This window comes from Caloenas nicobarica, chromosome 5 (assembly GCF_036013445.1).
Source record: "Caloenas nicobarica isolate bCalNic1 chromosome 5, bCalNic1.hap1, whole genome shotgun sequence".
NCBI lineage: Eukaryota > Metazoa > Chordata > Aves > Columbiformes > Columbidae > Caloenas > Caloenas nicobarica.
The window spans coordinates 18872940-18886058 of NC_088249.1; the positions used below are offsets into that span (position 1 = coordinate 18872940).

Below are 13119 nucleotides of genomic sequence, written 5' to 3' on the forward strand. Positions count from 1 at the left end.
GTAATTTGCTTTGTTCATGTGTTTGCAAAAGCTGGGGTCTGCTTAAAAACAAAACTCAAATCACCTTCTGACTCCACAAACTTCAGCTTTGGAGACCATGCTTTAACAGAGTAAGTCAAAATTATGGAGAATATTTTCAGAGGAAATTTCTGAAAACAAAAATACACAGAAGAAAAATAATGTTTCAGTGTTGATATGTATTTTATTTTCTGAACAGGTAATCCACCTTTCAGTGAAGCCCCAAATTTTGCAGATCAGACAGGAGTATTTGAATACTTCATCAATGCTTCTGACCCGGGAGATCATGTGTTCACGTTCCGCCAGGTGGTGGTTCAGCGACCCATCACTTGGGCTTCTGACGCAGACCAGACCATCAGTATCATAGGAAATTTTCAGTGGTAGGTAAATACTATTTTCTAGTGACATCTGGGGAAAAGTCCTCCTTACCAGTGTGAGTTATGATCTGTTAATCTGTCTCAAGCCTCATTTCTCTTGGACAGAGGGCTTTTGCATTCGGTCTCTCTGTAGACATGTAGAAATGATGACTTAAAGGGACTTCCAAAAGTCAATGAGCTTTGCTCCAGGCTATTGCCAACTCTCTGATCAGCTGCATCTTTGTCTAAATGAGTCTTAAAAACATCCAAAGATGCAAAGTCCAACACATCTCTTGGTAGCTTGGCCCACTGCTGCACTGTTTTGGAACTTTTTTTGTTTGTTTGTTTTTTTAGAATAATTGATCTGGGTTGATGTAGTAGAAAGACCCAGTCAAAATTCTAATTCAGAGTCTGCACTGAGTTTTGATATGTTTTTAGATGGGACAAAAAAAGCCCAGTTCAGTTTCAATTACTTAATTTTGAGTTGTTTGTTAAAAATTTGATCAATCTCATATCAAAGACATAGTCTGGGAGTTAATTCTGTTATACTGTTGCAGACTGCCATCTTCTGAGCAGTTCCTAGAACCAGATGGATTTGATTCAGCTGCTACTTAAAACAGTTTTATTTCTGTGTAAATGTAACTGATACTTTCTAGATGGATGAGAGTATGGTTATGATCACAATTCTTCCTAGGAGCTGTAATCAAGCAGCATATTTTAGCATAATATTTAATTAAAATTTGTTAAAAAATGGGAAAGAGCTTGTTAACTAGTTGGTTTAGTAATAGTAACTAATAACAAACTTTACGCTTAAAAGATTTTCTTCTTCGAAAGTCTAGCTTAAATTCTTTTGACATGCTCTTTAAAATAGCCATTCTGTCACATTTTTTTCACTTTGATTGGATCATTGATCCCCCAAATGCTTTTTCAGAACATGTTTCTTGCTTTTAATTTCTGGTCTGGACAAGTGATTGAATCACTTTGCTCTGAAGCCTGGAATAATATCACTGTCTTGTAGCTGGAGGTTGTTCTTCAGTTACTTGATGTTTTCTTCTGCAGTGCTCTGTTAAGTAAAGTCTCGTATTCCCTCTATAATCAGCTTTCCTATATTGAGGAGATAATATTCAGTGATCCCTACACAGGGTGTATTCTTAAATTACTGTACTGAGATTCCTAAAAACTTCCAATTATTTCATTTTGGTGCCATTTATTTCTGATTTTTTGTCTTGTTTTCAGGAACAAGTTTGCTTCCTGAATATTCAGCTGATTATTCAAGTTTTACTGATCTGTAACTTTTCATAATGATAGTCTTCAATTTCAAGCCCTCTGAATCGTTTGCTTCATCCTCAGTTTGGGGCTCATCTTGTCCTAGGTTGATGTTTTCAACTCTTAAAATACTGAACCAATCTTGCACTGAAATATTGTTCTTTGTGGAATATTTGACTTCTGTCACCAATGACAATTTATTATGATAAAATTTCAGGGTTATTTAGTTGGGTTTAGTTTGGATTTTAATCGTGTGCTTGTGAAAGCTTTTTGTTTCTACTTCTGAATTTGTTGATGTTTTGCTCTGATTTTATTGAACCTAGCTGTATCCTGAAAATGTTTCTATTAAACTCATTCTATGTTACTTCCAATCTCTTTATAATCGCCTAAGCAAGATGTGGGGGTCTCTTGTTTAATACATAGGGAGGTGAGAAAGAAATCTTGTTCCTGTCATGAATATGTATCCAAGAATATGGTACTTCTAATGCCATTATGCTAGAATGAAATCTCAGGCCATTCTTACTATTATGTAAGGGGTGTGGAGATTGTTATCAGCTGAGCTATGTCATAGAGAGTCTTTTCACATTCTGTAAATAATTATAGATAATTGGGAACTTCCTAAATATGCAACTATGTGGCTGTATCCATATTGCAAGTCCTTTGAGAAATGGAGTGTAGGTTTTTAATTTGAATGTACATTAACAAAGGCAAAGAATGCTTTTAATTGTTATTGTTAAGAAGCTTGTAGTGCAACTTCAGAGTGGGAGAAGTGTAAATTTTCTAGGTGCTTTAGTCTCCTTTACAGTTGTCATTATATGTATAACATGGCACTCTACTGTGAGCTGAAGTGTCACCTCAGAAAAATCAAATAATTTCAACCTGTTTGAACATTTTGTTTAAAAAAAGTTTAGTTTTTTGAGCAGAATGTCTGCATTACTTAAGACTTGGCCTTGAATCTTGGATTTGATTCAGTTATTTTAAAATAATTTTTCATTTTGCAGAGCTGTGGAGATGCGAACCTTCTGTGTCTCTTGGATTTTTTTTTTTAAATAATTATTTGAAAGTTGCTGACAATATACTTTGTTTTGTTGTTGGTTTCTGAGAGGAATTGCTCTTCTTAGGAAAACCTATGGACTCACAGGTGGGAAACAACCAGTGTAGACAAGTCCTGTGTGTCTCGCACCTGTAGGTCACAATTAGATTGCCAAATCTTTCCTCAAAAAGGTTGCTGTACTACACAGGGAATACTCTTCTACCTACTGTCTACTGAAAAACATTGATTCCTTGTTTCTTAAAACACTAAACTTCTCTTATAGGGTAAACATTTCAGTCACTTGTGACATCTACATAGAAAAACCACGTGATGGGGGCGTGTTTATTGCAGGAAGAGTTGACAATGGTGGGATATATGTTCGACGTACCAAAGGCATTTTCTTCTGGGTTTTTGCAGATGGCACCTACCAAGTCACTGGTGACCTAGGTAAGCAGCTCTTTGCTGAAGCGGTTTCTGACATATGGACATGTCATTTTGATAGTCTTGATAAAAATGACCAACATTCATATTTTGTAATTCAGTTGCTGTCACTATGGATTTAGCCCAATGTGCTCTAATGATGGCCACATTTTTTATGTAAATAGAACATCTGAAGGCTCCTGGCTGGTCCACTTCTCCGTCTCAGCTTTCTGGATTTTTTATTTTTTTTCTGCTGACAAAATCTATTTTACACTAGCAAATGTCAATTATTTTGCTTTTCATAAATACTCTGATACAATATTAATTACAGAAAGCTCTGATCTGTATTCTTATACTACACCTAAAAAGAAAAGCCTGCTTGAAATGCAGTGGCCTGTCTTGTAGAGCAGTGCAAGTCAATGTACATACACCCAGATTAGCTGATGATGAGTGGCCGAGTGTTTCCACAAATGATGCATTCTGCTGTTAGTCAAGCTCAAGTCTACTTGTGTTGCTAACATTCATGTGTTCATCTATTAGAGCACTTGACAGGCATGTGAAAGAGTGTATGTCAAAGCTGCTTCAATAGCTAAAAGGGTTTGTTTTTTTTAATTTGCTTTGAAATAGTGGCAGGTTTTATTGTTCAAATTCATTTTATATCACTTCATGTGTATGCTCTAAGTGAACCTGCTTTAGCAGATAGGTTGAACTAGATGACCTCCAGAGGTCCCTTCCAACCCCAACTATTCTGTGATAAATTAAAAGTTTCTGATGAGTCAAACGCAACTTCTAGATCTACAGTATATCTAATATGAATACAGGCTATAATGTCCTGTTTCACACTGTACTAGACCTTAAAAATAGTCTCCTCTTACATTTGGTAGCTGTAGTTTCTCATTTCTCCCCCCCCCTTTTTTTTTGGGGGGGGGGGTGTTTTTCTTTCATTTTTCTTACCATGGGTGAGTAGCATAAAGAAGGCTTTACATTGTCCCTTAACATACTTGTGCTCCCTAGGGAAACTTCACAAGATCTAACTCCACAACTTAAATTTCAGCTGTATGAAAAAACATACTCATATTTAGGATTGACTCAGTATTTATTTTTAATAAGATGTAACGCCATTACCCAATTAGTTTCTCAGGCTGTCAAAAATAATTTTTCATAGCTGCAATGAGAGAAGTTTGATTAACCACCTCATTATTTCAGACTGAGACACTTGTTACACAGCGTGATAATTTTTTTCTGTACAGCTATTGTCAGTGGTCTTTATATTTTTCTCAAAGGGATCCTGCATGTTAAATTAGCTTTCAGCTAAAACTGTGTACTGAATAATTGAAGATTCTACTTGTAGCATTTAATTTTTTTTCAGGTCTTCCATCCAGGTGTCAGTCACACCTGATTTTTGCTTAGCCTAAATTTTGACTAGAACTAAGCAGCACAGTGATGTGGCATCTCAAACCCTCTGATTTAAAAAAGTTCCAACACATAAGTCAGGAGATCTATAGAATAAACAGATCAATAGCTACTGTCACATTTCATGAACTGATACTCTCCATAGAGGGAATCCTTTTCTCAGGCCAAATTCCCAAGATCTTTGGAGATTTTGGTGGAAAAACAGTCCTGGCAAAACAGGAGAATGCACCGATTGTGTAGAGTCCAGGTTTGCATGTTAGGCCTTCCATGCAGCAGTTGAAATTGGTAAGATGTCAGTCCTGAACACCTCTGGAAAATAGGTACTTTTTTCCTTTTGTTGTCTTAGTATTTATCTGTCAGTCTCAACAAGGGGGTGAAGTAACACTTTAACCTTAAGCATGTTTTGCAGCTGGAGAAGAAATATTAATGAAAGGACTTTCCGGCGTCCGGGATAATGCATGGCACACCCTTACTCTCAACATTCAGGTAAGGACACAGGCAAAAAATTAGAAAACCAGTTATGAAACTTCCAGTCCTAAATGGCTTAGACAAAACTATGCTATATTATTGACTGTGTACTTGCATTAGTTTGTCCTATCTAAAACATATCTCTGTTATTTTAAACCAGTATTAAAAACCATACAAAGTTCTGTCACCTGTATTTTTAAAGAGAACTTAAGAAACCAGAGAGAGTATAGAAAACAACTGGAAAGATGAGTTGAAAGCTGGAGGTAGGAGGGCTAGAGAGGCAAACAAAGTTTTTGTTTAATCTGAGGTGAAGATCATGACCTGACTTCTTGTTCTGAAGACTGTCAGTGAACTACTAAACTGTCCCACTTTACCAGTCTGCATCCCACCAATTCCCTTTTCATGCTAAGGCCTTGTATATGGTGCTGGTTAAGGACTGGGGAACTCCCATGAGCTGCCGTCCTTCTTTCCTGTACTGAAAAAGCATAGACATAGTGTTGTAAATTGGGCCACAGCTAATGAGAAGCCTTCCCACATTTTTTTTTCCTTCCCTCATTTTGGCCACTTGGTGAGAGGAGTAGTCCCAAGCTCTACTTTAAATGTGCCTGTGCACTTAGCTGGATGAGACATTGGTGCAAGTAACTAAAAAGGTTTAAGTTCTTCTGCTGAATGCTTTATCCCTTTGCCTAATGTAACCTTTGCAACTGCAATGTGGCCTGAAATGTGGGGAAGCTTAAATCCTAGCTGAGATCTTCTATTAAAGCAAACTCTTTCAAAATTATGCACTGAGTCTTTCTCTAATCCTAAAATGTGAGTATTAAACTTTTTTTTTTCTTTTGTGCGTTCACATTGAGAGACAAAAGGACACTCGTACCTGAGGCATTCACTGGAAAGGATGTAGTTTAGTTTTGGGGTTTGTACTCTCACGCTTGTGGCAGTGATTGCTATCTGTAAAATGGGCCAAGACATTTGCTAACCTGAATGGAGTACTGAAGATCAACATCATTTAAAATACAAAATGGTGGTGATAATTTTAAAATTATGATGCTGCAAACTTCCGTCTGTGCTGTTAAAGTATTTTGTACCAAATATGTCTTTGATGTAATGACAGAGGTGTAGAGCCCTCTTTAAAGAATTCTTATGCTGACTCGTTTTTTAAAGGTATTCTTTGCTTTTACCTGTGTCTGTAATTGTCTTTCAGATTAAGAAATACAAATAAACTGAAGTAATTTTTTCCTAAATACTGTTCAGTGGAACACTGTCAGGATAACTTGTAACTTTTCCCGAAAGTGTTTTTAATTTTCATGGCAACATGACACTTGAAAGCTCTGTTGTCCTCTGTTCCTCTCAGCTTAATGACTAAGATACATCTCTCTTTCCTTTTGACTTTTGCCTAATTCTGCAGAAACAGTGCCAGGTGTATTGTGTCCCCTGAAGACAGTTGGGCTGTTCGAGGAAGCCTGACACAAGTGGAAGAGAAAAGCCAGTTTACCTTTCAGGTTCTACATTGAGTTTGCAAAGCTGTGAGTTAGGGGAAGATGAACCTTTTTTATGTTCCCTGTAAAGGCATTAGATCTGTTTCACAGAGCTGATGGGCGCTGGAGGTTTCTAAGCAATATTTAGAAGCACCTCTGCATAGAAAATGTGTGAAGTGTAGTTGAAAAGTTGCCTGAACATCTGCCTGCCTTGTCTGTTCTCCCATGTGAGTAGGCTTGTTGTCAACACAATCACTGCATTTTACAAAGCTAACTTTTTCTTTTTTTTTTTCACAGGGCACTTCTGCCTCAGGACTGTTAAATGGTTATCCACTCTGGGAGAATGTCACCATTTCTAAACCAACTAATGGCTGGGCTGCTATTGGGACTCGCTCATTTGAGTTTGCACAGTTTGACAACTTTCATGTTGAAGCTAGCTGAGGTGGCTTCTGCATTTGGAGAACCCAGTTCTCGTATTACTTTGAATAAATGCCAGTTCAAACTTTGAGGACAACTTAATGTTATGCTGGGATCTGCTGGCAAGGAATCTGAATTCTGTCATTATTTGTTAAAGGTTTACTTGAGTGGGTATCAACATGACTGTAACTTTATCCCCTGGTTGCTGTGGGATTTTTGGGGTTAGATTTTAGTTCAAGGTAACAATGAAAACAAAACCAATTGATTTAAATATCTTTTAATAACATTTTAACTTCCTGACTCACTTCTGAGATAACTTTAGAAGTTAACAGAAGACAGTGGCATCTCAAGCTGTGTTTTTAACATGATTGTGTCCATTCCTTTCACTCTGAAAGAAAGAATTAAATGCCAGTAAGCCTTATGAGCCAGTTGCCCCATACTTTCATAGGTCTGTCATTTTCAGATTTCATTTGGATTAAGTACCTAGTTTGTTCTATTTTTCTGCTACAGTCTGAGGCTAGACATTACAGTACTCCAAGTGCATTTGGTTACTTCTTCCGGCTTTCATTGCCAGCCTTAAAATAGCCCATATTTTCAGTGGAATGGAAATGTGACTTATGGCTGAGCATGCAGTGCCGGATGTGCCTTACTTTGAAACTACCTCCTCTTTCCAAGTAAAGGATTGAAATGGATGAAAAGATACCATGACTTGCAGTTCATTAATGATAGCCTTGTGGGGTTTTTTGCATGGTGCAAAGAATATAAACTTTGCATCATGGATGCTGGCGAGCAGAGAGCTTTTGTGTTGAGACACGTGGAAAAATTGGCCTTTTGTTCTTAGAAACTTGGGAGCCTTCTCTCATTTTGATGCAGGTAAAACTTAGAGCAGAAAATAGTTGAAGCACAACAATGTTGTTTAGCTTATTGTATTACTGTAGGACAGAGGAGATATGAATGCTATCACATCCTAGTATAAAATAAAATTTTTAAAAGTCTTTGCCCTTAAGAGCTTACAATCTATTCATAAGGTAAGAGAGATGCAGACAGAATTGCTTAGAGTGCCAGGCAGTGGTATTGACACAACAGTGTCTGTTTTTAAACTTTTCCTAGGCATGACAGAGTACAGTTGAAAGGGAATTTCAGATGGTTGGGAAAGGAGGGATTCTGTTTTGCTATTGCTTAATTGTTTGGGGTTTTTTCCCAAGTTAATGTACTACAAAGAAAATTCATTGAGACTATGAGGTACTGAATGGGATTTTTCATCCCTCACATTCCAAATTCAGTTGGCTTATGAATTTTTCCTGTTTGCTCTTGGTCAATTTGAAACAAGCCAGTGTCCATCTATTTTTCACATTAACATCCTCTTTAATTGACAAGTAAATAGTTCCACAGACTTGAGAGGGCACCAATAACTGTATGCAGCTATCTGTGGCAGGCAATATATTATCTTTGAGAAACAGATTTGCAGTATACTTCGATTTATACAGAGTATTATTCTGATCCACTTTATTTTGAAAGCTGATTCCAGTAAATATTAACTTCAGTCTTTGAAGTTGTCATCTAATATAGAGTTAATGTAAATATGAACCATTACTGGACAACTTTTTTGTAAAGGTTATCTTCCAAATTAGCTTTTGGAGAAGAGATATCAACATTCCACCTCTGATACGTAAAAATGTTTTATCTTTTAGCAACTGTGTTGATATTGATTGGTTATGAATCATTTATACATGCAAGTTTTATATATGCTAGTAACCTTGAAAAGTTGTCCAAACCACTAAACTTTAAAACTGTTGTAGAAGGCTTCCAAATGTTAAGTAACTATTTACTTGACTGGTTGAAAAATAAAAGCCATTTTTTCACTTCACTTTCATTTGATGGTTGAAATATGGATGCAAATCTGTTCATTACTTGTTTGATTTCAGAAGGGAAGTCACTGGTAATTCCGAATGTGAAGGAATCTAATTTTAGGTCCTCATATTCAAGTAATATGGATATAGGAGCAGTAGTTCTCAGAATAACTAGCTGTGGTGGATTTTCCTTCTAGGATACTTCATGGAGACTTCCTGGTAGCTTGTGTAGCTGCAGGCAGCATTTGTGTAAGGAGATCAGCAGTGATGCAGTTATTCCAAAGGAGCTATCCAGTGTGTTTTTACCTTTTAATGCACCAGTGTAATAAACTGTACTGTTATATTGTGTGCTAAACACAATGCATTTCACCACGGGAAGTTTTGATTTTTTTCTAATCTTAATTTATAATGTTAGAGGATTAAACTGTTATGAACAGAGTAAGTGATTTAATGGTGATATAATGTTATTCATCTTTATATGTCTGTAATTCTTCACCCTTCAGCAGGCTGTAATATGTTTGGCAATAACAAGCTGTCAGGTCTTTCATTGAGGGGTGGATTTATGTTGTTGATTATAAATACTAATCATTCCAAATGGACAAATAAAACACTTTAAAACCCTTTATTTGTGCAGAATGCTTCTGTAAATGGGTCTTGGTTTTCTCCAGCAAGAAAGCTGACAGTTTTCTCATTGCGATTCCTGATAAATATGCTTGACATTAGCTTAATTGGGTTGGAAGAGTTTTTCTGAGATACTGAATAGCCAAACAGTCCTCATTAACAAGTATCTCAAAATCCATATATATTAGGACTTGTGCAGTTGATAAAACATTTTTTATAGTGCTCAATATACATTTTAATATACATTTTGCTATTTTCTGTGTGCGTGTTGGTTCCCTCCCCCCTCCCGATTTAGTGAAGGGAATTAAATTGTATTTAAGGGCCAGTCATGCAAAACTGCTGAGTACTAATGTCTTGTGAGATTTAGCTGGAAGTTTTGTTTCTAGGTATGGAGCCAGTACTGTACAGATGTATTATACTTCTAAAGTTTAAATGAGGCTGCTTTACTTTGAGCATCCTTTCAAATCTAGCTTCAAACATGCTTGCCTTTTTTTTTTTCCTTCCCCTAAACTTAAGGGTTCAACTTTAAAAGGGAGCAGGGAGAAACCCCATAGAGCTAGTCATATTTTCCAGGCCATCATGCCCAGTAGATATGAATTACCCTGGAAATACTGTCTTCCAGTAGCCAGCTGTGTGCTGCCACCTACACAAACACTGCATCGAAGTTAATTTTGTCCCTTCCCTGCCACCCCACGGCTGTGGTTCATCATGATGAGCAGTTCTTGGGATTTTAGAATTCCTTCAAAAGATCAGGAGTCATTGGCTTTAAAATTACAGGACAGACTTACTTTAGGCTACTGATGATGGCTCCTTTTGCAGTCGCCTCCTGGTTTCACTGTATCAAAAGTAAATTTCTAGTTTAGGCTTGGATTTGGAGTGGTAGTGGTTTGCTCTTTCTTTATTGAATCTGTTTTATTGCATGATAGCAGCAGGCTTGTTGTTTTCACGTAATTTTTCATTGGCTTCCCTGAAGTTTCTATCCGGAGTCCATTTTCTGGAGGAGTGTGCATATTATGAAAACAGCCACCATAATTATTGCTGTCTTTGGTTTCAGCAGCAAGGCCAAGGAAGGACAGTGGAGACCTCATTATCCTCACTTCAGTGTTTGGTGTTTTTGTTTTGTGTTGTTGGTGTGTGTGTGTTTTTTTTGGTTTTTTTTTTTTTTTACCCCCCTTGTAAGTACTACATTCATAAAAGTCTAGCATGTGCTGGCAGTGGCGGGGCAAGGTTGTAAAGAAACCGCCCTAATTTCAAAATACTTGCTAGGCTTGTAGCAGAATCATCAAGTAGCTATTTTAAGGTTTTGAGCATATTAAACTTTGATACTTGATGAGAAGAAATATCGCATGCCAATTAATGTCAGGGCTTGCTGAAACAGAAATGAAATGCAAATGTTTATCCGTGTTCTTAATAAGGATGTCTTAGGTAAAGGTAACTGCTTTTTGTGTGTGGCTGGAACCTAAGCAATCATCCTGCCCATATTGATAATGCAGGAAAAGTTGGCATGAGCAAGTTCCTCTTGCCACCAGAAATGTTCATTCCATTTATGCTCAAGTGTCACTGAAACAATAAAGGTATTGTTTCTAGAACCTGCTAGCACTTGGGCAGAGGAAAATGTGTGGTGCAGCAGCACTGCCAAGCTTTCACTGCGTGCCAAGATACTTCTGTGTGGTTTTCATAGTGTCTAAGACAAGCAACTGTAAAACAGTATTTTTCCCCTCAAGGAAGTGCTTTCAGATAGAGTTAGAAACAGATACAGAAACCAAACATCAGTTTTGTCGGGGCTCCAAGAAGCTTTGCAAGTAGTGCATTAAACCTGTCCTTTACTTCTGTACACCCCAGGCTAAACCCAGGCATATCTCTGGAAAGTGGAGACAGAAGTAACCTAAAAATAATTGTTATTGTGACTTTTTTAAAATGGTGTTTCTGTTGGTATCAAGTGTACCTGATGGAGAATTAAAACTTCATGGAGAGCAGGAAAACAGTAATTTTGTTTTTACTGTGCTCATCAATGCATTACAAATTGCAGAACTGTGGCAGGGGATGGCTCAGTACAGCACTAATTTGAGGGTTTGCAAGAGAAAACAGAACCTAGTACATGAGGCTAATGTTGTGCAGCCGTGATCTGGGAACCCTTAATGGTCAAAATCAGAGAAGATAATGCCAAAATGACTATTTAAAACAAAACAAAAATATACAAAAAAAACCACCACCAAACCCCAAATTAATATGGGGAAAGTAAAAACCAGTCCAGGCTTAGCTTGAATTCTTCGCTCAGTTCCTGCTGGGAAATGCATTCATCTTCCTTGCTGTCATCCATGAACAATAATTTAATTAAAATGCCTATAGAGAATACAAGACTTGGTTGTTGCTAAAAAGCAAATGTTGTTTAGCTAATTATAGACACTGCTGCCATTTTCCAAGAACACTAGGATTAGAAAAGGTTAGAAGACAAGACAACAGGGTACGTGGCAGGAAGGCAGACTTGTGATGTGTGAATCAGTCCTGCTCCTGGTTGCAGAAGGATTTTTCTCCGCTTTTGTTGCAGTGGAGTTGTAAGAAAAGGGAAGATGTTTCTCTGTTACTGCCACCCCCCTTCCAAGGTTTTGGGAAGCTTCGTGCACATCAGCCAATCTGAAATCGCATGGGGGCACCTCTGTAGCCTTATAGCTTGATTGCGGAGTTAACAGTCATTTCAAAGAGCATGCAACAATGACAAAGAGCAAATCCTATTAAGGATGTTGTATTCCCTTCTAATGTGATTGCTCTTGTAGTGGGAGCAATAACTGGTAGTGTTTGCTGGCAAGAGATCAGACAGGTTTTGTGCTGAGCCGAGGTGCACGCTAAAGCGTCAATGCAGAGATCTATAAAGCTGTGTTGGGATGCACAATGTCTCTGGCATGAGCCGCCTATTTCCTATTCAGTCTAAGATTTCTGCTTAATGGTTCAACTTCAGGCTCTTTTCTTGCTGCCTAGCTGATACTTTATCCTAAACAAATGTTTTGCCAGCATTATAGCAAATTCGCTGAATGCAGCAGGGTGAGTCTGTACCAGAAGGAGGAGGCTGAGAAGACCTTATTAATCATTCAGCCCATCTCCTTGCCAAATAAGGATTTTTTTCTTGTACATTTTTGGGCCCTGCCTTAGTTGCATGCTGAGACAACAGGGGTGGAGAGCTTCCACTTTTGTAGGTGATTATTCTGCTATTGATTTTAAAACAAACAGCATCACTTTGCTTATGATTTGTGTAAGGGCTGGAGGGAGATTAGTTCAACTTTTCTGCCCAGTTCACGCTAAAAGCAAGGTTGATAACTGCAGAATGTATCTTAAATTTATTGAGCTCAAGAATTTACTTGTGGGGTGGCTTAAGTCCTTCATGAAGCACCTGTGATTCTACCTTGAGAGACAAAGTGCTTTGAATTAAATGAATGCTTTCATAGAGACACATCAGCCATGAATTCCCACTCCCCAGGCTAATGGGAGTTTTTGGTAGGATGTTACTGAATCCAAGTGGGAGACTCCTTTCAAATGCCATAATGAGGAAAACGTTGGTATTTTTTTCTTAATGAAAGTTCTAGTAGATCTCTGCAACAAAAATGTCCTCATCCGCAAATGTAAAGAGATTCTTTACACCCCTTGGTTTATTTTTCCTTTCCTATTTGCGCTTTTAATACTCACAGATGTCTGTTACCCTTCTCACTCAAATACTTAGCCAGGTGAAAATGCAGTAATCTTCATCTTTTTTGTACCATTCATTCTTTTGAGCTCTGTATTACAGCTAA

The 13119-nt window shown here is 37.6% G+C and overlaps 1 protein-coding gene across 2 annotated transcripts in view; it reads left to right on the top strand.

The window, feature by feature from the left end:
* Nucleotides 1–9337, top strand: part of GALC (galactosylceramidase) — a 38401-nt gene extending 29064 nt beyond the window's left edge. For both annotated transcript variants that reach the window (XM_065636685.1, XM_065636684.1), the window contains exons 14-17: nt 218–398; nt 2957–3120; nt 4916–4992; nt 6747–9337. In XM_065636685.1, the coding sequence (XP_065492757.1) occupies nt 218–398; nt 2957–3120; nt 4916–4992; nt 6747–6890 (566 nt within the window). In that variant the 3' untranslated portion in view covers nt 6891–9337. The remainder of the gene's footprint in view (nt 1–217; nt 399–2956; nt 3121–4915; nt 4993–6746) is intronic.
* Nucleotides 9338–13119: the final 3782 nt, after the last annotated feature.